Raw genomic sequence first — 26107 nt, forward strand, 5'->3', positions numbered from 1 at the left:
TAAATTTCGTAATCTGCTTAGTTCAATCGACTACCATTGTGGACCTCCGGATGTGACGCTCGCTTGGAAGGAAGAGACTTTGATTTCTAAAATGCACGGTGTCCCAGCAGCAATGGTTAATAGTCGTGGTTACGACAGTTACGATCATTCCAAGCAAAAAAATCTAGTAAACGTGGGCTCTAATATGCTTGCTTAAGAGCTATGGATACTTCTTCATCGTTGATATTGTGAATCAAATATCTTCTGCTGCAAGTTCTTTGCTTTCCTTATTTTGAGGGGTGGTAGTGCAGAACAAACGAATAAAAACGCCCATTTAACTTTGCCTCTGCCTTGTATACCTTAAGAAATTGCAGCGGATGTTCATCTTCACTATTGTGAAACACATCTCCTTTACTGAAAAGAAATGCTCATATCTCTTAAGATGTGCGAGTGAGAATCCATATTTACCAGAATTGTTTGCTTCCAATGATCGTTCCTTTGATATCCCTAACTATTGATGGCTGCGCCTGAGGTACCCTGTGTATTCCGAAGAGTTTGGTGACAAACAACCGAGGTTTGATTTACAGAAAGACCCGAACGGCATACAACGGAGAGCACGTTGTGCAACCACCAGGCAGAATAACACCGAAATCAGAAAAAAAATTGTGGTTGCGTCACACAGAGTATAAAATAAATCATAATCACTCCTAACTGTAACAACATTTGGAAATGCTGTTCTCGTTCGAGCATCCTCAGTCCTCTTAATAAGGCGTTGTAAAGTAAATGACCACAGAATAGCCTACGGCTCTTATATAGCCTGTGCCGGGAAATTTGCGAAATCTCAGCAAGGGGTTTAACGAACTTTGCCTCGACCTTTTCTGGACGCAGATACGGGACATAGTTCGACAGAGGACAGCTAGTACTTCTTTCCATACAATTTTTGGTTTTAACAGCCAAATTCGCATATTATCCAGTGTGCGACATACCATTAGTTTGGTTGATACGCGACACCCAAAACCAGATGCTATTCAGTAACAGCATGGGCAGCAGGTGCTGCTCAGGGCCTCATGTCAAGGGCGTAAGTACTAGTAGCTTCGCTGTCGTGTAGCATCTTTTCATAGTAAAAGATGTCCAAATGAGGCCAGTAGCTGGCAGCTGTAAATAAGCAGTCCTTATCTGCGCAGTGACGGCTTTAAGGCCCAGGGTGTCCGCAGACAGCGCCTGCTAGAGTTTTACTGTGCGGCTGTATATTTCCTGGAGGGCTCGCGCGCGGTTCCCGACTAATTGACCGGATACCCTCTGCCGGATGGCGGGCTGCTGCCCTCTTCCCGTCCGGGATCGGGAAAGGCGAGACGAATAACAAAAACACACACGCTACACAGGTTCACCCCAGATGAAGCACTTAAAAAAAGAAATTCTCTCTTCCCCAACGAATCAATGAAAGTAGGCACTTGAGACCGCTCCTTCCACTTCGACACGTTGTAAAGAGGAGAGGCCCTTTTGTTGTTTAACGACAAACATGCCAGTAGCATTAAACGTCAAACTTCCAGGTCGTTTACGAAGGATCTTTTACGGGCTGTGGTGACCACTTCTGTCAGGAGCGCCTAACGTTCCAGCAGGAATGCATGTATGATTCTATCAAGCCAGACAGCCAACAGTTTGAAGCAAATACTAATTACTTCAGGATGTCCTGAGACTCCTCTTGAAAATGCTAAGTAATAACTGGATTCCCTCATTGCGTGGTACAGACTTCCAGGCAGCTTGCGTCGTTAACGAGAATTGTGATTTGGATATAGCGAAATTCACATTGCAGGATCAGTATTTCACAAAAGACAGAAACGTGAATATACGATTCAGTAGAAAGTATCTTCTGCCATGACCTTCGGAGTCGTCTGCTTCGTTAGCTGCGCGTTTAGCGCATTGGATTTGTAACCGAAGGGGCCTGGGCTCGGTTCGCGGTCGGGTCGATGACTTTGTCCTCTATAGGACTGGATGTTGTGTTGTCACGTTCGTATCGTCACAGCTGACAGTACAGTTTTGTGATGGTTGTACGGGTACGTCCTGAAAGCGAATAATAATAAAATAATAATACTATTCTGAGTTCAAATAGAGAACTCTGTTATAATATCCCAATATCTTACCAGTTGTAAGGGTTAGGGGATGGGTACGACCCTTTTATGGATCGCATCACCGTTTTGAAAGTTTTCGAGTTACAGTGAGGCCACCTACGGAATAGTTACAAATTGACTCTGGACGGCTGCGTGTCCTGCGCCCAGAGCAGAGCCCGCGGCGAGGTGACGGATGCGTGGCGAGCGGCGGACAGCGGCTGCAGGCGGGCGATAGCCGCGGTAAACACCGTAAAACCTGCCCGCGCACGGGCCGCCGGAATTATGCGGCCTGGCCGCTAATCTGTTATTGCAGCTAACAGCGCCGGCCTTTGTGCTCGCATTGTGCGCGCCCGGCCAGATAAGGCCCGCGCTGCCAAATACCTGCTGCACAAAAGGCCCACTAATGAGCGACCGCGGTCAGCTCGCCAAAGCGAACTCTCTTGTCCGCGCTAAGCCGCTTTCCGGCCTGCAACCCTCGCCTCACCTCACTCCTTTCCCAAATTTCCAGCCCTTTGAGGACCGGACCTCTTTCTTGGCCACAGCACGACTTTGCTTTCACGAAAATCGCTGTTTACCTATCAGCTTGCGGGGACACGGATAAACCCACGTATTGATACTTCACGCCACTAGGGAATTCCTGTAGGTAGCGCAGCATGGGAGAAGACAGGTAAACATGTACGGCTATAAATGGACATAAATGTTTCCAGTAATTCTAAGCGGAGCAGAAGATACTCTTACGCATTCTTTGTCATCGCGTTGGTAAGTGACAGCACCTGGAGTACGGTAGTTACTCCTTCAAACGTAGACGTAATCAAAAGCCGTTGTGCAAGGCGATCATTGTGCTGTGTAACATTTCATAAACGGGTAAAAAAATCCAGAAAAGTCGTTAAAAATACATATACCATTCTTAACCGGGACAAACAGGCATATGTGAGAGTAGCTTGAGGTGTTCCCTAAGGTAGTATTATAGGACTCTGTGATAAACCTTTTGCATTTCCTTTATGTTTTCGTCTTCTTTAAAAGCAAAGAGAAAAGATGAAGCGGTAGCCCATCACAGAGCCTATGCCTACCGTCAGGTACTTTTTCAGTTAATAAAGAAAAAAGGAGTTTTTCTTGTACCAGGAGGAGGAAGGAAGGATTCGCGCTCAGCGAGTGAACGAGTGGGAAGCACGCCATTTTAAGCGAGTAATTGTAGACCGCCATTTTGGGGTCGCTATGAATAAGTGAGGAGTATGTATTTCATATGTGCACCGCTTAGAAAATACAGTATTGTTTTATTAACAGAAAGGTCGAATGAGTTGTTATTTCAAATAGTACGATGATTGCAAGGACTGGAGCTCACCTGTGAACGTTGGAATATTACAAAGATCCGATAAGCTCAATGGGAACACGGTCAAGACTTCGAAGGTGAACACGGCAACCAAACGTAGCATTATAAAGAAGGGTAGGCACAAATCTACAGCGTAGAAAGAAACTACTTCCCCCTGCAAAATAATATCAACTAATACGAACTTATTTCCAGGCATAGCTCAGCATATTTTGCTTGTCATTCACGCCAAAAAATTAATCTCATTAATTCAATACATTTTAAAAAGCCACGCATTTCAACATTGAACATTGTTCCATTATTTTATTATAATATAACTCCTACTATCATATTGGAGTTTTGCACTCTGTTCCCGTGCTTGCTCAAAATAATAATGAATTAAGGATTGGTCCGCCTTTTTGGAGATACACGTGTAATTGTTTTAACAACCAAATACGTTTCACCACCGTTGTGGCAGCCTCCATGGGTTATACAGTTACATTTAGGTTAGGAAACACGTTACGTAGTATTTCGTCGTTATTTAACTTACATACGCACTTCACCTTTTATATTACATTGTGTGCCTGACAACTGAAATCAGCCATGGGTGTAAATTAATTCCCGCAGTTTGCTGGTTAAACTCAATATGTACTTAGGCAAGGGAATTGGTGTTTGCATATGCTTTCCTGGAACCGTTCTTTAATTCGCAGGCTAATTCATCAGTTGTTGACAGTTTACATGAACATAGCTAACTGTACCATTTCCTTTCCAATACCACCCACCTGTGCTAAGGGATTATCGTGTATCTTTTGCAATTAATTTGAACCCTATGCATTTTATAATTCTTTATTTTGCCTATACAGTGACTGGAATCAGCTTAATGCGTATTAGTAATAAACAAGATTTTATTGTGACCTTTGGTTTCATTTCATAGTACAAAGAAAGCCATTTAACATGATATCCATGTGAGCTATGGTACCCATATTTCATATTTAATTGGGCCGCTCCTGTTTAAATTCAGATGTTCACCTGTTCCCGTTCCGCGTCTTTGTCATAATTTAGCAGATGAGATTTTCTGTTCACTGTATGGGGTACTGGGTTTGGATCTCGTTAGGAATACTCAGGGGTATGACACATGCTCAGACGTCGACTCACAGTTACTACGAATGTACTCCGTGTTTGTGTGATGAAAATATGTGCAAAATTATTGTAACTTCAACGGTAATTGAAATCTATTGAAACTGCTCATAGTGATCTAGTGTGGATCTCTCCGTATAGTGGGGTTACCAACCACATGCATCAATGTTGTTCCTACATATTTTTAAGTGTCACCCACCATCGACTTTAGCAAACCTTCCTTGGTCCACCTGCCATCCATTGGCCCAGTTATAGATCCCACAGCTCTTCTTAACTTAAATGTGTAACTATATTGACGGTTGACTTCAAAAGCTGTACATCGTAAAAGCCAAATGCCTTAAAATATGTTCGAAGCCTCGTGAATATCGAACTTATGAAAGAGGTTTTCGAACACATGGCAGGGATGGTACAAGAACGAGTAATATACGATGAAGAAACCGTCAGTGTTTGTTGCAGAGATGTATTTATTATTTAATTAGTAATGACTCGTTTTGCCTCTTTCAAGCATCCTGAATTAGCTGAATATTAGATGGTGCTAAGCGCGTGGGACATGGTTAATGGACACCTAGCATTCAGCACTTCCCAGCAAACAACTGCCCTCGTCAAAAGTCTGGAAACATTGCGCGATGTCCTTGTTGAGGCAAGCGGTGTAGTCTAGTAAATGCAAAACAGGATCAAGACTACAAGGATGTGTCACCATGCATACATGTCGGAAGTGTAATTGCTCGTGTCCGAGCTATGGAATAGCAATTTCGAAGGCCATTATGAGACAGAGCTCCGTCAAAACTCACTGTGCTTAACAGTTAAATAAAAAGTTCTTCTGTTTCTCTCATTTTGTTCGGTGGCAAGACCTAGATAGCTGCAACAGTGCTTGTTACCTGACAAGAACTTGTGAGTTCGCCATTTGTTCAAACGCTTGAACATACCACCCACAAATAACGATTCACAGCTTGACAAGCATTATTTTCCCTTTTCACTGGCAGACACCAATATTCTATATTTCGGTCCCCCATTGCGCCAATCAAATAAAAATTTGTTGACATTTTTCACCAATAAATTATTTCCATGAAAGAATATTCTCCAGAATTGGGCAGATGTGTAGATCTCACGTATTTTTCCGTAATGCGATGTAGTTAATGTTTTGCTCTCCCATGTGATGCTAACGATGTTACAAAGTCGTAGCCTTGACTGAAGAGTTATCCTATTTCTTCTACATAAACCAATGAAATTGTAAAATCTGTTTCTTTTGCACGCTTTTTTTGCGTTCACAAAATATTTTCGCATTTCATATGCTGCTACATCTGGAATACAAACATAACTGCCTTCACCTACAACAGTATTATTTTTAGTAGATAATATTCCTTTGTATTTATTCCTTATAACGTTTATAAAATGGCAGCAAGTCAAGTCTTCTTTCTTGATATAATCCACTGTATACTGGTGCCCGTTTTACCGGTAAATCAATAAATGGTTGCCCTTTGTCGGTCTCGTCACAACACTTAGAACACAATTGCTGCTCAGAGATGACCAGCAGTAATGGACTCTAGGAGAAAGCTACGCACATCAGCCAACTGCCAGTGACATGGTGGTCGGATTGGGTTATTAGTACAGAAAGTGGATTTTCCCTTTAGTATGCCACAGGCAGTGATGGGCAGGTCGGTGTATCCTACTTGTGGAACAGCCTGTTCTGAGGTCCACAGTTTGAAGTGTCCTGGGCTTCATAGAACTGTCAACACATTCCATCTCCGCACAAGTGTAACTCCGTACAAGTGCCGCAAACTCATCGGTAAACCGGGTTGGATCGACTAGGCTAGAAGTGTCTACGGGTTATTAAAATTGGGTAGTCGGTCGAAAGCGGATTTGGCCGTGTTATTCGCCTATACCAGGTCCTCTGCCGGCCGGGGTGGCCGAGCGGTTCTAGGTGCTACAGTCTGGAACCGCGCGACCGCTACGGTCGCAGGTTTGGATCGTGCCTCGGGCATGGATGTGCGTGATGCTCTTAGGTTAGTTAGGTTTAAGTAGTTCTAAGTTCTAGGGGACTGATGGCGTCAGAAGTTAAGTCCCATAGTGCTCAGAGCCATTGGAACCATTTTTTTTTTTTTTTTTTTTTTTTTGTAAACAAGGTCCTCTACTTGGAATAACTGTGACCTTCCTGTACGCGAACATGTAACGTTCGAGTGCAGGTTGTGAGACGTGGACGACGACATGGAAGTTTGGATCGGGCCGTAATTCGTGCTCGGATGGCCGAAGCGGTTAAGGCGTCCGCTCGCGTAAAGCGGGAAGTCCAGGCTCGAGTCGAGATTCGGCACAAATTTTCACTGTCGTCATTCCAATATACAGCCGGCGGCGGTTCATATACGCAACTGCGAAAACATTCCCCGTTATTTTCATGGAAATTCAACTGAAATAAACTTCATAATTAACGCTGATGTGCTCACTCTGCCGGCAACATGTCAGATGTGAATGATAGGCAGAAGGGTTCATTTCGAGAAGAGGGACAGCGTGGACCCGGTAGAGGTGCACCTGGGCTTTACAGGCGCACTGCAGACGCGGAGACGGCGTGCGGCGTTGTTTGTCGCAGCGTCTGCTCTTCCGGCGACGCCGGCGTCCGCTGCGGCGGCGTCTCTAGGGGCGCGAGGGGCGAAGCGACGCCGGCAATATCTGTCACTTCCAGGGAAATGTATATTGTCGCCGCAGCGCCCGCGCGCTCGCCGGCCCGGGGGACGGCAGCCAGCCGGCAGAGGGAAGCCAGAATTCGCCCGCGCCGTAATATTTCAGCGGTAATCTTATACCTGCCGCTGCCGCCCGCAATATATAAGCGGACGGGATATTTCTCCGGCGACCGCCTCCTTCTTTCCCTCGGCCTCTGCCGGCGCTCCCGAGGCAGGCCAGGTCGCTTCTGCGCGCGTTATTGTCGACGCCCGAAGAAGGGGGTACGGAGCAGAACAGAACCGCGCCAGAACAGAACTCGACTGCGCCACCGGCCGGCGTCGGCAAGGCGCGGGGCGGAAACGGCTTTCTCGGATTCCGCGGAACTATTCCTGGCGGAGGGCTCGCCAGCCAAGGGCAGGGGAGGGAGGCGGGCCAAATCCCCTCTGGGAACCACGTGCTCGCAGTGGTTCGGCTAATAGGGGAAGTCGGGGTTGCCTGACTGCCTCTCAGCGGCACGGCATTCTTTCGTCGGCGGCGCTGCGTCATCCTGACTGGTCTCTGCCGCCAGCGCCAGTAAACACTCCCCTGAAATTCTCTGCGTGAATCCCCATGGGCTGGACTAATTCGAATCTTCTTGCGATACAAATAATGACGGTTATGTTTGTTCTAACAGAATCTGAATGTGGCTTACGCATCTTCCCAACCAGGTTTCGAGGCAACTGGCATAACTTTCTTGAAAAGATGCAGCAAACAGCCATTTTTTGTAGCTTTATTTATTTGGAATAGAAGATACACAACTACCTTCCTTTTTCATCATTCTCAGTTTCGCAAGCGATCATTCTTGTATACATCTAAGTTGTCGAGTTGGAATTTCGCGTCAATGACCGATAATGATGACAGATTCCAGCTTGGCTGTACACAAGACTGAAGACTTGAGAACAACCTAGCGACTCCAAATCTACTAGGAAAAGAATTAAGTGTAGCTATGGAATTTGTATTCAGAAATCAAATATCGATTGGTTATAATCAAAGTGTAGCTACCCACAGAAGTCCAGAGTCGGCTATAATTATCGTATGGCAGCGAAACTTGGTACTCGTAGATAATGCGTTAACGCGCAACTGATTTATCTTAGAAAAAAAAACTGGTTCCAAATTTGGCCACCAGGTGCAAATCTGACTCTGTGAATGCAATAAATACGTGTAGAAATGTTAAAATATGTCATGGACTAGTCGCAACTTAGACAATTTGTTCAGTATGAGCACCTAACACGATGATGAGATGCCGTACAGGCCCGATTTACACCTGGTGGCCAAAACTGGAACTAATTTTTGTCCAGCATGTATCGGTTTCGCATCAACGCACTAGCGTATCTACGAAGTTCCGCTGCATATGACAAAGACTGCACTAGATTTCTGTGAGTAGTTGCAAATTAATTGTAACTACCTGACATCGTATCATCTACGGACTCACATACAGAATTCTCATTCGAAAGTAATGGAGAAGATACTGAAAAGAGATTTATGCCAACACGCGTTTCGGCCTTTGATCATTCGACCACAAGGCGAATGACGCGCTGCATCAGTGATGACAAACTATTGTTTGCTACGTGCAGAAACATGAAAGAAAGACCTACAAATTACAGAGTAATAGGAAGCTGTAACATTCAAATTGCAATCCACAAAAACCTTGTGTTGATGAAGATAAAAGTGCAGTACGCCAGTTGCTTGGCGTCGGTAGAGGTACATAAAGGTGGCTGGTTGTTGTATTTCTTAAAGTAATTCAAAGCCACGATGCTCAGCCACCATTATCATGCATAAATTAACATTATCCCAGTCACGATGTACTTCTACTGCGATTTTCATTTCAGTGTGCATGGGTTTCTTAAAAGCATCGTAGATCTTTAACTTTGTACACGTAGTTTCGACGTTAATATATATTGCACTGACATCTGGGTTCCACACTGTTTTTTGAAAGACACCAAACCGTTTCAAAAAGAAGTTCTATTTTCGAGTTTCGTAACAGTAGATGTATTTATGTGTATAGTTCAGTGTTTCTGACACATGTGGTTGTCTTGCTATATCACAAATAATAGGGACTTTCCAAGTGATAACTCAACATGGATGGGATAAAATTGCAGGCATGCCTAAAACGTCCAAACAGGAAAATAAACGCTGTGCTTTTGTTCTTCCCCAGTTTCTTCTCATTTTCGCAAAAGTTTTCTTTTCGTCGAGTCTGTGCAATTATGTCAATTCCCTTAACATAGGATACAGGTCTATACCACAATCTTCTACACGTCTCCGGATTTCGCCACACTTCGTCTGTAGCGATCATATTGTCGTTTTAGACATCGCTTCCTCCTCCTTCTGTTTAAAATTTATTTCGTTTATTTGCCTTGAAGCTTATTTTGCATTCTTCATAATCACCCGCAATTCATTACTTTGTATTATAGGAATATCTTGATGAAGTCAGCACGCCATATTACAAACTTTTGCTCTGGTGTGCCTCTTTCTGTGTGTTTTTCTTAAAGCATTATCGTGGACGTTTTGACCTATGCTGGCTTCCACTAGAGATGTGTAATGAATCAATCATCAAACAGCAGAATCGAGGTCTAACGAATCACGCACGTACCCAATCCTTTATTTATTTATTTGCAAACCACAGTTAAAGTGACACTGCAGTGACAAGAAAATCCTCCTGTTGCACAGAAAAAAGTAATAACTCTAGTATGAAAAATTCATATCTTTTACGAATTTTGCAGAAACGGTGACAACACCAGTGAATTAGAAGATGATGTAACTGCATAGATTTCGACGCCACCGTAATCTCTTCGTTAATCTTATCGAGGTTTATGACAGGTTTTCATCTGATGGAATTTCAAGGATAATATACCTATATGAGTGTTATTATTGTTCTGACAAGTGCAGAGCTATCATTTCAGTGAATTAAGTTTTGTTGTAAAACATTACTGAGACTGTTAACCACTGAAACCCTCTACGATGGACTCTGTTATTCAACTTCCGTTCCACACCTCCTTTGTGTATAATGCTAATTTATTGACTGTGTCTTCAGTCAAACCCAGGTCATCTCTTTCATACGATGATCATATAAACATAGTTTTCAGTATTTTCTTTGTGTATTTTTGATTCATGGCTCACCTGCTCTTCTGCAACATCCGTGTTCGTGTTAAACAATGCAGCCTCACATCTTGCCGACCTGCGGGTCGTAAGACGACTCTTTCGTCTGGAAGTGACGGGCGCTGTGAGAGACGGCGATTGGTGTTCCATTGTGCTGGGCTTGTTCTCCAGGCACCGGCTGACGTCACCCCCACTTAATCTAGCGGGCATTAACACGACCAGGAGCGGGAGGCGGCGTGGCCTGGGGTCCGAGGGCCAGCTTCCCCGCTACAAACACGTTTCTTATTCACTGCGACATGGTGCCGTGTCTGCAATACGCCTTAGGTCATAGGAGCGTGGCTCATAATCTTGGTTGTAGGTCTTGGCTACACACACACACACACACACACACACACACACACACACACAAAAGCACGCATTAGAATTGCTGAAGCTGCATAGTTTCATAGAATTAAGGAAAAAGTTACACGCTGGAGATTAGGAGGGGGAAGAAATATGTGAAAAAATTGCAAAGTCATAAGACGTCTTGAAATGATAATAAGGTCAAGGCAGTCAGAACAATGCTATTTCAATGCTTGTAATGAACTGCGAGGTACACTACGAACACGTACGTGGGATCGGTGAGTTTTAGGCCACATACACCGAAGAGCCAAAAAAACTGGTACACCGGACTAATGTTGTGTAGGGTCCCCGTGAGCACGCATAAGCGCCGCAACACGATGTCGTATGGACTGAGACTATTGTCTGAAGTAGTGCTGGAGGGAACTGACACCACGAATCCTGCAGAGCTGTCAATAAATCCGTAAGAGTACGAGGGCCGGGGATCTCCTCTGAACAGCACTTTGCAAGACATCCCAGATATGCTAAATAATTTTTATGTCTAGGGTTGTCTGGTGGCCAGCGGCAGTGTTTTAACTCAGAGGAGTGTTCCTGGAGCCACTCTGTAGCAATTCTGGACGTTTGGGGTGTCGCGTTGTCCTGCTGGAATTGCCCAAGTCTTTCGGAATGCACAGTGGACATGAATGGATGCAAGTGATCAGACAGGATGATACTTACGTATATATCACCTGTCAGAGTCGTATCTACACGTATCATTGGGTCCTATATCACTCTAACTGAACACGCCCCACACCATTACAGAGCCTCCACAAGCCTGCTGACATGCAGGGTGCATGGATTCATGAGGTTGTCTCCATACCCGTACATGTCCATCTGCTCGATACAATTTGGAACGAGACTCGTGCGAGCAGGCAACATGTTTCCAGCCATCAGAAGTGCAGTGTCGGCACTGACGGGCCCAGGTGGGCCTTAAAGCCTTGTGTCGTGCAGTCATCAAGGGTACACGAGTGGGCCTTCGGCTCCGATAGCTAGTATGGATGATATTTCGTTGAATGGTTTGCACGATTACACTTGTTGATGGCCCAGCATTGAAATCCGCAGCAATTTAATCCCGTTCTTGCAGGATCTTTACCCGCCGCAGCGATGTCGGAGATGTGATGTTTTACCGGATTCCTGATATTCACCGTACACTCCTGAAATGCTCGTACAGGAACATCCCCACTTCATCGCTACCTCGAAGATGCTGTGTCCTATCGCTCGGGCGCCGGCTATAACACCACGTTCAAACTCACTTAAATCTTGATAACCTGCCATTGTAGCAGCAGTAACCTACCTAACACCTGCGCCAGACACTTGTTATCTTACATAGGCGTTGCCGACCGCAGCGCAGTATTCCGCCTGTTTACATATCTCTGTATTTGAATACTCATGCCTAAACCAGTTTTTTTTCACCTCGTACTTCCGTTAACATCTACGCAAAGATAGTATCACTGTCTAACACTTTACATCCGTCGTGGTCCACGTGTTGACTTAACGAACGGTTTATCTGTTTAGAACAGGAAAGGTGATTAGAGTGCAACGCCTATCTTGGATGGCTAGTCGGAAACGGATAGTTCGACCAGTTTAAAGAACTAAGCAAGGGTAGAAAGTGGGAGCATTACGTCCTCCAGCTGCCGCGGCTATATTCCTTATCAACTGGCTCTTTAGACCGCCAAGAGAATGCGACGAGCGTACGCCTGACTGTCGTCTGCCTTGTCCCACTCCCGAGCGATTCCTCGGCTGTCTCCACGCAGGCCAACTATTCCTGTACGGCCTGCGGGCTGCCAGCTTGGCTGCCTCCGCTTCTCTTCAGCCGTGAGTCATTCTGCGGCGAACCTCGACAGCGTTTTTGTATCTGGCCAGCGGCGACGATTTGAGACTCTCACATCTGAGATAAGCACTCATCTCGTCTGACATCAGAGACCCGCTATCCCGGTACATCATTATCTGAACCGTTGGCACGATAGGCCCGTATGCAGACGTTCTTTGTCATAAGGCCCAGACGTGGAGATCGTGCCGATAGTTGCGCTTGGAATTCAAACCTACCGGAGTTCAGACGTTTCTTCCTTCACTTAAGCTGTTGTGAATATTTAACTGTCGTAGAGGATATTAATTATTCCTTTAAAATTCAAAACTGTCGTTTGAATTTCACTGTGTCGCTATTTACATCAAAATTGTAAAACGTCACATGACTTCAGCTTTCCAGCAACAGTCAGAAAACTGCGAAGAACAGGTATAAAATGATGGCAACACACATATTTTTTACTGGTCTTAAATGTTCTCTTGATACTTTAGCATATCGGATTTAGTGATCGTTTACAACTAGTCACCTGCATAACAAAACTCAGGAGACTGAATATCAAGATTTCAGTCAACGATTAGAGGCGAGATGCTTGACGAAAAATCCTTCAATAGAAGTGCTGTAACATATAGTGAACTAGTGAAAGCCTTAAGCAGTTAATTCTGTTACTTCGGCTTTCTGTAGGTGGTTAAGTAACTAATAGTGACCGAGCGAGGTGGCGCAGTGGCTAGCACACTGGACTCGCATTCGGGAGGACGACGGTTCAATCCCGCGTCCAGCCATCCTGATTCAGGTTTTCCGTGCTTTCCCTAAATCGCTCCAGGAAAATGCTGGGATGGTTCCTTTGAAAGGGCACGGCCGACTTCCTTCCCCAACCTTCCCTTATCCGATGAGACCGATGACCTCGCTGTTTGGTCTCTTCCCCCAAACAACTCCCCCCCCCCCCCCAACTAATAGTGAAGTCATAGCTGATCGGTAAATTTTTCCTTTAAAAGGAAACAATACTTTACCATGTCACCAACTGCCTTAAGATTTCAACCTGCACATGCCCCAGGAAGTGATAAGAGAATCGCATACTGCTACTAAACATCTAACACGGAGTGCCAAAGAAAATTAAGGATCAATTACATGACGATCAGTTTGGTCGTAGGAAAGATAAGGCACCAGAGACGCAGTTCTCACGTTGCACTCGATGATGGAAGAAAGACAAAAAAATCAAGACAAATCCATAGGATTTGTAGGCCTAGAGCCCGCATCTCGTGGTCGTGCGGTAGCGTTCTCGATTCCCACGCCCGGGTTCCCGGGTTCGATTCCCGGCGGGGTCAGGGATTTTCTCTGCCTCGTGATGGCTGGGTGTTGTGTGCTGTCCTTAGGTTAGTTAGGTTTAAGTAGTTCTAAGTTCTAGGGGACTGATGACCATAGATGTTAAGTCCCATAGTGCTCAGAGCCATTTGAACCATTTTGTAGGCCTAGAAAAAGCCCTCGATAATGTAAAATTGCCCAAGACTTTCGAAATTCACACAAAAGTTGATGTAAGCTGTAGGGAAAGATTGTATACAGTATGTAGAAGAACAAAGAAGGAACAATAAGAAGGAAGGTTGAGAATGAAGTGGTCTGATTAAGAAGTGTTGTACAGAATGATCCAGCCTTTCTCCCGTATTGTTCTATCTGAACAATGAAGAAATAATGACGGAAATTAAAGATAGGTTGAGGAGTGGGGCTGAAATTTGAGTTGAAAGGGTATGAAGGATAAGATTCGCTGATGACATTACTATCATCAGTGAAAGCGAGATGGAAATACAGGTCATACTGAACGAAATGGAGAGACTACTGAACGCAGAATATGGACTAAGAGTAAATCAAAGGAAGATGAAATTGATGAGAAGTAGTGGAAATGAGATTAATAGCAAAATTAACATCAAAATTGGGGACTACGAAGTAGACGAATTTTGTGGCCTTAGAAGCAAGATAACGTAAGTCGGGGAAGCAAAGTAACAATGAAAAAGCAGACAAGCACAGGAAAATGTGGTGTTCCTGGCCAGAAGAAGCCTACTATTATCAGACATACTCCTTAATTTGAGGAACAGATTTGCGACAGAGCACGTCTGTAGCACAGCATTGTATGGCAGTGAACATGAACTGTGGGGGGAGCTGAGAAGAAGAGAACTGCAGCGTTTGAAATGTGGTACTGTAAAAGGATGGTGAGAATCACGTGGACTGATGAATGACGAGGTTCTCCGCAGTATCAGCGAGAATAGAGACATTGGGAAACGTTAACAAGGTGGGACAGGATGATTGGACGTGTGTTAAGAAATCATGGAATAACTTTCACGGTACTAGATGGAGCTTGAGATGGCAAAAACTATAGAGACTGGAACACATCTAAGAAATAATTGAGGGAGTTTTTTGCAGGTGCTGCAGTGAGACGAAGAGGCTGACACAGGAAAGGAATTCGTAGTGGGCTTCGTGTAACTAGTCAGATATGTAATGAGACTCCAAACATAAAAAAAACACTCACGGCGTGAAGATGATACCGTGTAGGTGGCCGGAGTGGCCGAGCGGTTCTAGGCGCTACAGTCTGGAACCGAGCGGCCGCTACGGTCGCAGATTCGAATCCTGCCTTGGGCATGGATGTGTGTAATGTCCTTAGGTTAGTTAGGTTTAAGTAGTTGTAAGTTCTATGGGACTGATGACCTCAGCAGTTAAGTACCATAGTGCTCGGAGCCACTTGAACAATTTTTTGATACCGTGTAGGTAGTCACGAATAAAAAAGAAAAGTGTTGTCACTTGAAACTCATTTTTATCTAAGTTTCTCGATTTTATTTCCTAATCTAAAGTTAGCAAGACAGTTCAGCTGAAGTTACTAAATGAAGAGAAAAAACTTAAATGTTTCAATTGCATTTCGTTTTATTAGAAACTTATCATTATTCAGGGTTACATTTTAATTGCCGTGTTAGTTGCTGGATGTGTTAAAATACCTTCATTGCCTTTACATACCAAATTTATTTCCGCTTAGTGTTCGAAATGTGGGAAAGGAAGTAAAAAAGATCAGTTTTGAACGTCTCTTCGACGACAAGGTCGTTGAAGACGGAGAGCAAGCTGGGATTCGTGAAGAATTGGGGAAGTAAACTTGTCGTGCCCTTTCGTAGGAACCATGGCAGCATCCACCTTAAGAGACTTACGAAAATTGCATGAATCTTTAATCAGGAGCCGGCCGGTGTGGCCGTGCAGTTCTAGGCGCTTCAGTCTGGAACCGCGTGACCGCTACGGTCGTAGGTTCGAATTCTGTCTCGAGCATGGATGTGTGTGATGTCCTTAGGTTAGTTAGGTTTAAGTAGTTCTAAGTTCTAGGGGACTGATGATCACAGATATTAAGTCCCATAGTATTCAGAGGCATTTGAACCATTTTTTAATTAGGAATGCTGGACGGGTATCTGAGCCGCCGTCCATCAGGGAAACGATCCCAATGTCCTATCCCTGCACCCACTCTCTCGGTGGTGTAACTGCTTCTCTCCTGCAAAATTTCATGTCATTTCTGCAAGAATACTGATAACATTGTAGAGTTATCTATAATGTCGATGTTTTTCTTCCATGCCAAACGTATGACTTTTTTTTGTGAATTACAGGATGCTTGACGGATGATGTTGAAGTGTCAGCCAGGGTGACTTGCTGAATACTTGTCGTTTTTTGTACTGAATACTTATGAAGGTGGTCTCACACCCTAGGATCCTCTGGTGGAGTTGGATCGTACTGCAGCGCCTTGTCTGAGAGTGATTAGCTACTAGTGACTGAGTGTGTTGGCCTGCCGCAGGTGCACGAGCTGTGCGACAACTTCTGCCACCGGTACATCAGCTGCCTGAAGGGCAAGATGCCCATAGACCTGGTGATCGACGAGCGGGAGTCGAGCAAGCCCCCCGAGCCCATGGGCTCCACCAACGGCGACGGCGGCGCGCGCAGCACGGCGGACTCCACGTCGCACACGGACGGCGCCAGCACCCCCGACGTGGTGAGTACCGCTGCCGTCTGCTCTTCCGTGGCCGTCCCGAGGTAACAGCAAAGAGCCGTACGTGTGCCGTAGGGCGAAGACAACCAGAACAGCCGACATCGTGAAGTGAAAGTTGCTGATATGAATCCTTTTGATGCCTCGATATGGATTTTAAATGCGGCATTACATCGTGTATTGTACACGACTAATAGATTTGTAATGTGTACCTGCGAGCGAGCGTGTGTGTATGTGTGTGTGTGTGTGTGTGTGTGTGTGTGTGTGTGTGTGTGTGAGTGTGTGTGTGTGCCCCCACGCGCGTGCGTGTTTCTCAAGGAATAGGATCATGGACATCAGTTTTCAGAATTTATGAGCCTAGGGCAGAAGCTAGAGGATAGTAAACGGAAAGAAATAAAAGGAAGTATGGTTAAACTTGCTTCACGTGATGTAAGGAGGCTGTTTTCAAATACAAATGGTCCTATTCCGAATGGTATTTGCATATTGCGGGTATTTACCTCAGTTTCTGTCGTTCTTTTGCCGCTCAGGTTGTTGGTAATCTTTTTCATTTCATTTTGGCATATATGGGGACAGCCTCATTGGGTATCTCAAATACACTACTCGCCAAAGTATAAAATTAACTTAACATGCCTCAAAATTTTTCTTTTTGCGTGTGCTGAATGTCATCGAGGAGCGAAGACTCTCCGCAGCTTACTTCTTTCCTTCAACCGGTTGTTTTTTAAGTTTAGCGGACCTGGCGCGTCGTAGTATCCCAAACGCGCTACCTACTAACTGTAATTTCACAGTTTAAATGTCAACGAAACACGGCCACAATTTTACTTTGCACTTATCGTATGTCAGTCAGCGCTTAAGACTGACTGACCTCGGAATACAAAGTTCTACCCCCCAGTAAACGACGTTAATATTGTTTTTAAATCCCATTCTTAACGTGTGTGATTAGAGAAATCTAAATCGGTTTTGGCTGTCAATAAATGTCGCCTAGATATATCTTCGATACTTCGTTCAATAGAGTTTTGCTTTTGGAGTTTAGTACGACTCCAATGTATCGGATTCTCAAAACGTAACTATCACTGTTGTAATTCTCTTAAGATTTAATTCTTTGACAATATCATCGCAGAATGTAGAAATTATTACCTTAACTATTGGCAGAGCGTCTGCGCGTTTTGTCCTTACTGTTGCTGTAGTTGCGAAAAGTGGTTAATCCGAGATAGGGAAATGAATCTCTGCTAGTACTGAGAGAGATATTCTTTTTTGATTTTTGCCTCACGTCTGTATACGAATACGTCTGAAAGAGCGTAATAATAGAAAAGTAGGAAGTATGTCGTATAAGTTTTTAGAACACTCGCAATTTATTTATTTTTTCTTATTTTTGCTCCTTAATCACACAAACCATATATCAAAGTTTGTATTACCTATGACAGGCGCTCGCTTTGTTAGAAATGATCCTTGCACCATACCCCTTGGATTAGCTCATTCGCAGGTGTGCAATATACACGACATTATTACTGTTTTGTTTTTCTGCCTGCTGGCAGCTTTCTCCTGCAAATAATTGCAGTAAAGGAAAGATATCCCTTATACGGCTTCAGAGCCACTTGCGAAACGCAGCCATAAGTATCCGGTCGACACGTATATAGCAAGCAGGTGGTAATGAAACGAGCAAAATGCTCGGAACCCGATACTCACGTCCCGCCTCGGACAAATCCGCAGACGTGTCGACTCGCAGCTTCGGAGTTGGCTGCGAGATTCTTCTGCTCGTCGCGGAAGGAATGCAGACGCGTCGGCGAGCTCTGGGGCAGCCATGTTTTTTTCCTCGGAGGAGGAGAAGGAGGAGGCGGCGCTCGGTAATTGTCGAGTTATTGATCGTTATTTTAGGCCTGGCCCCGGGCGACCGCGTGTTGTATTGGATCCGGAGGCGCGCGGGCTCAGCTGCGTTTAGTACCACCCGTACGCCGCATCGCTGCGCCACGTCTGTTGTTCTCACTCCACGCGTTCTGGAGGCAATGCGTGCACTTCCTTGGCTGTCATAGCTATGATGACAGATGGGACAGCAATAGTATATCTCTCAAAGGAATTCTGTTCCTGAAGTCCCTTAGCTAACGCTGCACTATCCCACAATTTTTTCCATTATGATTTTATAAAGATGTTATCGGGGTTTAACACGAAGAAATAGACTTCCAGAATATTTTCTTTTCTTCCTACCGCACTTGAGTACTATATGATCGTACAGTACAAAGCTGAAACGGAGATAGCTGAAAATATAGGATATTGAGTAAATAAATTGAGGTAGTTGGGAGAAGAGAATTCCTACACAAACAACAACTTACTTATATTTCTGTGAATCTACCCTCTATTCAGTTAATCATTGTTATTTCACGGAAAAAGGAAATATTGAAATGGTGGGTTATCGAAGAGGAGGAGGTGACAAGCCTGCAGAATAAATGCTACCAGAATCGAAGTGGGAATGTGGAGTTCCCTTCAGCTGCTTTACTATCAGAAAATTAGCAGAATTTTGACCTTGAAATATTTAATTTTCAGTCCTGCACCTACCAGCATTAATATTCTGCTGTATTATACAACTTTATTCAAGACAATATCAAGTAATTTATTACTACCGTATAATATGATTCTAGTTCATAATGATTACATCACAAAAAAATCTTTCACGTACGGGTAAAGAAAACGTTGTGATTACGTCCTGATTCTACTAAAGTGATCATAACCAAATGTGGATGGTTTGTGAAAAAAACTGTTCACGGTAGAGTTCTCAGCACCAAAAGCATTCCCTAATAATTTTGTGTGTGGCATTTGGAGACTATCTTTTGCGGTCGGTAGTATAGAGGTGAGGCACAATCGCACAATCCTTTTTAGAGGATTAAAAATACTACGCATATTCCCAGCCACATGCATCTTCCACTTAAAAATGTTTGTCAGTTGTAGCAGCGACATATAATTACAAGCAGGTTCTATTGCTATCATCTTCCTAAAGTGACAGGTCCAGAAAACGCAATGAAATAGAAATGTTCAAAGCAAGAAATAACAGGGTGTTCTCTTGGAGAGTTGTAAAACGATCATTGAATTTCTCCTGGTCACTTGACTGGTTATGTTGTGCATTTCGTTAACACAAAATCAGCAGGACTATTAGGATGAAATGCTTCTTGACTGTTACTGGTTTGTATTTATTTCGAAGCATCATCAGTGACGAAGTTATTCATCTACTTACATATGAGACCAAATTTCTAGAAGAACAAAAGTGTAGCGAAACGAAAATTAGAGCACTGACGTGTTTTTAGATACATCGATGAGCATTTGTTTGAATCAGGGTTTCAAAGGACCTCATATTCTAAGTGTAGGTCATTCAAACTGCGAATACCGACGTAAAGACATAGAAGCCAAGAAAATGTGTAAGGTTGTAAATGAACGTACATTTTACCTTGGGGTCAACAGAGATTGAGCTAAATCTCAGTTGACAGGGTAGACGACAAGGGCATCGCTTTTGATTGAATTATCAAGGCATTTTCTCGAATTATTTGAGAGTAATTATGGAAAACTCATATCATGATATTTAATCAAGGGACTAACAACCCGTTTCTCGTGAACGGTTGCTTTGACCACCTCAGCTATCCGGACACGATCCCTGATCGACCCAAATTTCCAACTTATTCACGCACTGTTGATGTAGTGAGCCCTGCCCATTACCACCATTACTTGCAGAGACAGCTGGTTCCCTTATACGTTCGGGTTTGTTCGTTTATGTGCCCTGAAAAGATCAATGGCCGCCTCGCCCTATATGTTTAATGTCCGAAACTACACAAAATATGAGAGAGAGAGAGAGAGAGAGAGAGAGAGAGAGAGAGAGAGAGATTGAACAACAGCCGTAAAACTGTTGTTTCTTAACCCCAAGAAACAACTCACTCGATGCGAATTCAAGGCGACCTACTGGACGGGAGAATTATTGCAATTTTCCATCCTCTTAGTAGCATAAGACTGCACTTTTGCGTAGTGCCATGTGGTGATTTCGGCTGGCGGCTAGCAATAGCTAGTTGCGATCCCCACTGTCAACGCGCCGTAGGCCGCGGGCCGTTACAGCGGCTCCTTGCGGGATTCCTTATGTCATTTGCATAGGATTTCTATTTCATTCGCGCGCCACGCTTAATTCAATTGCTTGGGGTCGGGGGTGGGCGCAGCGTGAGCGATGCCGGCGGAAGTTTTTGAACGCTTTCGGTAAGATTAGGGAGGGCGGCGCGTGGGCCGACGCGGTGGGAATGCGCGGAGCGGTCGCCACTTGGCGGCCAATTTGCCGCGCGGTTGCTTAGCTGCCACCTGGCTCCAAGGACCTTTACCTCACTCTCATAAGATTATGCGGAAATTTGTCTATGGTCTCTAGAAGAATTTTTCCCTGTCACACTCACATGGTTCATGCGAAATAAGAAAGAAAAGGTGGAGCATTTTCTTATCGAGTTCTGCAAAGGAAAAATTGGCTGGATGAGAGTAGACTAGAGCACTGGCGGTTCGTACAAACTTAATAATGTATATAAACAGTTCGTCCATTCCGGGAATCGACAATATCGACCATTTTTGCCTGTTATTATCATTGATACTGGCAATAGGGCAACTTTCTAGAATGTTTCAATTTCAAGTTTGAAGTTGGATAACAAATGAAAAAAGAAATATTTTGTTCATGTGATGTAATTACATAGTAACAGTTTTCGTGTTTTTTTGTATGTTCTTGTACTGTGGATGCTTTCTTAATGCCAGATTTAAAGAATCTAGGCCAGCGAGAAGTATCACACCGAAAGCGTAAGCTTTTCAAATATCCACGAAAAATCTTTACAAATTTATTAATCCAAACTGACCAATTTACTCGTCCGGTAAATTGCTCATTTGACGTCTAAACCATAATTTCATCGTTCACTCGTGGCGTAATATGGGCTTAGAGAGGTTGAGTAAACTTGAAGAAATCATTTCGGCATAAACTGGAAGTAGTTAAAATACCGGGAAATTGATATTAGGCCATTGGAGAGGAATTCCGCCTAATGCAAGATACCTTTGTGATTTTGTTCTTACCCAGATATGTTTTAGCAATTTTTGTGCTATGTTCAGTGGGTTCCTTTGTTTATTTTCCTCCTGCAAAATTGTTACATGTTAACCTTTAAAGAAACTTTCCGTACAATATATTTACACTTGTAAAATGGGTGATTATTGACAAATATTTTTTACATTGGTTTGCATACAATACAGACTTGAGACGTATATCACTGATCTGAGAATTCTATGTTGTTTGTTTACGAGATGTCTAAAGTTTCTAGTTTTATAGTACGTTTGGAAATAAAGTGGACGTTTGCATTTGTTTACATACCTCACGTCGGATATTTATGCTAGTAGCTTTAGATCTACTAAGCCCTCTACAGATTATCATCTGAAAATACCGAAACGTTACTTTATTTTTCTAAATAATATATATTTTCGACCGAGATTGAATAATACACCATATAATACAATAACGGTTTGCTGTTTGCAGACGACAAGCCGCAGATTGTTTGCAACACCCAAAGCTACTAGCATAAATATCCAATAACTTCATGTGAGGTACGTCAACAAATGCATAAGCCCACTTTAGTTCCAAATGTACTGTAAAACTAGAAACTTAGAAATATCGCAAATAAACAACATAGAATGCTCAGATCAGTGATACACGTCTCAACTCTGTATTGTATGCAAACCAATGTAAAAAATATTTGTCAATTATCACCCATTTTACAAATTTAAATATTTTGTACGAAAAGTTTCTTTAAAGGTTAACATGTAACAGTTTTGCAGGAGGAAAATAAACGAGTAAACCCACTGAAGATAGCACAAAAATTGCTGAAACTTGTCTGGCTGAAAACAAAACTAAAAAGACGTCTTTCATAAGGCAGAATTCATCTCCAATTTTCTTAGCAAACACGGAAATAAGAACTGCAGCATTCACAAGATGATATCAGTCCACTTCTACCTCATTGCATCTTAATTTTTAACTCATAGTTTGAAATGAAAGAACAAGCAGGATAGTGCAGAATTTTGGATCATTGTACCCACCCAAAAGAAGGCAAACCATATTTAGACAGTATCGATCGCACTTACTACAGCATTGATAATGAAACTACTTGATGATATTTTTCCTGTGTAAGACGAAAAAGGCGTAAAGGAAGACTGACAGTGTGTTGAAATATAGAGATAGAAAAGTCTGATTGTGAGGTTATCATTTAAATTTCTGGACAATTTCGCTACCTTGCGATGTTTTGAAGTTCGTGAGAAATATTATGTGTGCGCCGTTGTTAATTTTAGGAAGGGATCTCTGATGTTCCCTCCCTGGTGAGTGACGCGGACGCTGCTGCGCTAGAAAGAATAGCGGCCGGTGTTTGGCGCGTCCCGTGTGAAAGTCACGCCCAGAAGACGGGGGGGACGGCCGACCACCCCTCGTTTGCCTACTGCCGCCGGAGGGGTGCGGTCGGTGGCGGAGATTCGCAAGGGGCCGCGCCTAAGTAGGCAGTTTTCCTGGTAATTGGTGTCAATTTGAGCGCCTGACGCATCATTCATATCGGGGGGCTTTGGGGGCTTGGTCACTACGCCCCCACACCAGCGCCGTCACCAGCCGTCACTAGTGCATATTACACCGGCGTAATAGGGGCCGGCTTTTTAGGGAGCGACGCCGCGGGGGAGATGGCTGACTGATGAGGTTTGGTTGCCGTGGCAACGCCGATGCGACTGCGCGACGCTGCTCATTTCCACACCGCCGCCAGCGGCCAGGTCCGCGCCGGCACTAATTTCGCCGTGTTTATTGAATAAAGGGACAAGTTTTTGTTTCCTATTTAGGAGCGCTGTGTGATGAATAATTACCTCGTATCACCGTTGTTACTGTGCTGTGGGACGCCATATAATCAGGCCCGCGCCGATATTAATTTTATTTCCTCAAATTATCTGTGTCCGTGCACAGCTACATTACAGAACGCATGTACCCATTAATGCAGAATGTGCTACAAAGGTATCAGCTGGTTTATATAATTAACGTGTTCGGCGCGTAATTAATTAGAGTGCTAAAGCGTCGTAATTTACAGAAATGTGATAGTTAAATATACTCGGTGACACGGCTAGCTCCCAAAGAACTAATTTGCAGGTCTGGGTAAGTTTTATTTATGTTACACTGGCGCGACAGCTTCATCACTGCTGAGCTTAGGCCACGTGGCGAAAACTGGATGCCGAAGAGAGACACGTGGCATAATTAATCCACTGTTACTGTGCGAATGCTCTTCCCGTCTGTCTTTTTATTTGCGACCTGTTTCACTTGTAATGCAATACACTTTTGAGCACACACAACGCTGACACTTATTTCGATCACGCCAGAATTACTGTGCACATGACACGGCTCTAATGCCATTGTTTCTCGCTTAATGCCTTTTCATAACTCTGTAAATTATGTTTCCACTGTTGATGATTCAGCTCACAAAGCGCTGCTGCATTGAAACTTCGCTCCGTCGAAGTGAAATTTGACAAAATTACGAAACAAAGGCAACAGGATTCCTTGTCGTAAAGCGGAGATCCTGTGTTCAACTCTTGATTTAAACGCTGTCGTAAGAAGCCTAAGGCAGTTGAAAAATGCAAATGAAAAATGAGGAAATCATTCACGATGGTCAGCAATTCGAAATGTGTCTGAGATTGCAACACTTATTTGGTGACTTGTATGGCGGAGTATCCAAATTTGGCCATTTGCATAAGCGTGCCGAACAGTAGCTAGAACAGTGAATTACAGGAGAGTGTAAAATGATTAAGCTTAACTTCTGAACAGAATATCTTCCTGCTTTGGCGTCGGGAGCCAGTTTCTATAAACTTCTTCTGAGTTGGAGACTGCACAATGTTGTAAATTTATCAACCAAGATTCAGCCGTTTTTGCAGGTTTCCTTGACCTGGATTTGTAGTACCACTGGAGTAATGCTACTTCAACTTTTGACATGGAGAGGTTGACTGTGCATAAATTCACTAGGTCTGATAGGGAGCCGCCGTGAGTGGCCGTGTGGTTCTAGGCGCTACAGTCTGGAACCGCGAGACCGCTACGGTCGCAGGTTCGAATCCTGCCTCGGGCATGGATGTGTGTGTTGTCCTTAGGTTAGTTAGGTTTAAGTATTTCTAAGTTATAGGGGACTGGTGACCTCAGAAGTTGAGTCCCATAGTGCTCAGAGCCATTCTGATAGGGAATTTTGCTTACTGCTATTTTTTTTCCTATACCCGACAATCTTGACAATTTGGACCACGTAATGCAGTTTTGATATCTTTCCGTTTTACTAGTCCTCCGTTTGAAACTAATCATGCTTGTTTCAGAAGAGAACTGATCGTTTTGTTTCTGTGGATAGAAGAACCTTCTCAAAGACGAGAGGCAGATCCACGGGAGACGTACATGAAACATCTCCGCTGTTGTTCACTTACGCTGAATATTTTAGAATGCTTGTAACGCATGTTGCAAGTACAATTTTATTTCTTGTGGTTTGTTTTCTTAGTAGTGTGTCAGCGAGGAGGAGGGGTTATCGGTTTAGAAGGATGATTCTTTGCCCAATCTTCCATGTAGAGCTTTGTTAAAATACTTCGACTCTTGACCAGGAGACACAGTTTGAATTCCGTTACGAGTGATTCTTAATCACGGTTTCGAAGCTGCACATGAATTGCTGAAGGGGAATTGTTATCTTAAGGGTTCCGTTGTAGTTCTCCACTGAGTCAGCGGTGCTCATTAGTGGAACACAAACGAAAAAGCTCATTTATGCAATCATGACTCGCGCTTTGCAGAGCTACGGTGTTGTGTGCAAACAGTGGAACGGGCCCGCTGGCCTGCCCGCCTGTGAGACCGATCGCCTGGCAGATAGCGAAGAGGTGTTGCTTGTCATTCGTGATGAATGGGCCACATGCAAACAAGCGCAAAGGCTAAATATCGGATGCGTTATTGCGTGTATCGTTACCGCAAAACCGCACATTATTACTCCGGAGCTGCGGTCGAATTGTAGCCCGGAGCGCGTCTCTCGACGGCTGCTTGGTGAACGCTGTAATTTTCCTGTCGGGCCACTATGAATCTTCCCGTACCTTCCCTTTGTGCGATACGCCTGCGTTCGTCACCCCCATCGACGCATCGGTGCAGCGAAGGAAGGACGTTTTCCCATCCATTTTTCTTCTCCCCTGTTTTTCATGACTACCGAGTATCAGCTAGAAGTCAGCTGTACAGTATTGAGGGGAAGAGTGTCCAACTGGACATGTACGACCTCAAAAAAGCTACCGACAACGTATTTGTCACTGTGCAGCAGGAACAGCCCAAAAACTTTGTGAGTGTTATTATTTCTAAATGTTGTGTTTGTGAGCACACATGATATAATACCATTACACTATGACAATATCGTTGTTATAATTTTAGCGAGGATCGGACGATACAAACAAGCACAGTGGTAATTTTCTTGAGAAGAAGCATACCTTGTGCCGAACACAATCGATAGAACCGCTTACTTTCCTGTTTGACTGGTGCAGCTTTAGAATAAATTGTAATCTTAAGTTGTAATGAGATTGAAAGCCACTACTATCTGCTATGGTTTAACCGAAGT

The 26107-nt window shown here is 43.9% G+C and overlaps 1 protein-coding gene across 1 annotated transcript in view; it reads left to right on the forward strand.

Moving 5' to 3' along the window:
• LOC126188414 (homeobox protein homothorax-like) overlaps positions 1-26107 on the forward strand; it is a 383268-nt gene that overhangs the window by 200236 nt on the left and 156925 nt on the right. Inside the window, exon 6 of the mRNA XM_049930017.1 lies at positions 16308-16502. Within this exon, the coding sequence (XP_049785974.1) occupies positions 16308-16502 (195 nt within the window). The remainder of the gene's footprint in view (positions 1-16307; positions 16503-26107) is intronic.

The sequence above is a fragment of the Schistocerca cancellata genome, chromosome 5 (genome assembly GCF_023864275.1).
Source record: "Schistocerca cancellata isolate TAMUIC-IGC-003103 chromosome 5, iqSchCanc2.1, whole genome shotgun sequence".
Taxonomy (NCBI): Eukaryota; Metazoa; Arthropoda; class Insecta; order Orthoptera; family Acrididae; genus Schistocerca; species Schistocerca cancellata.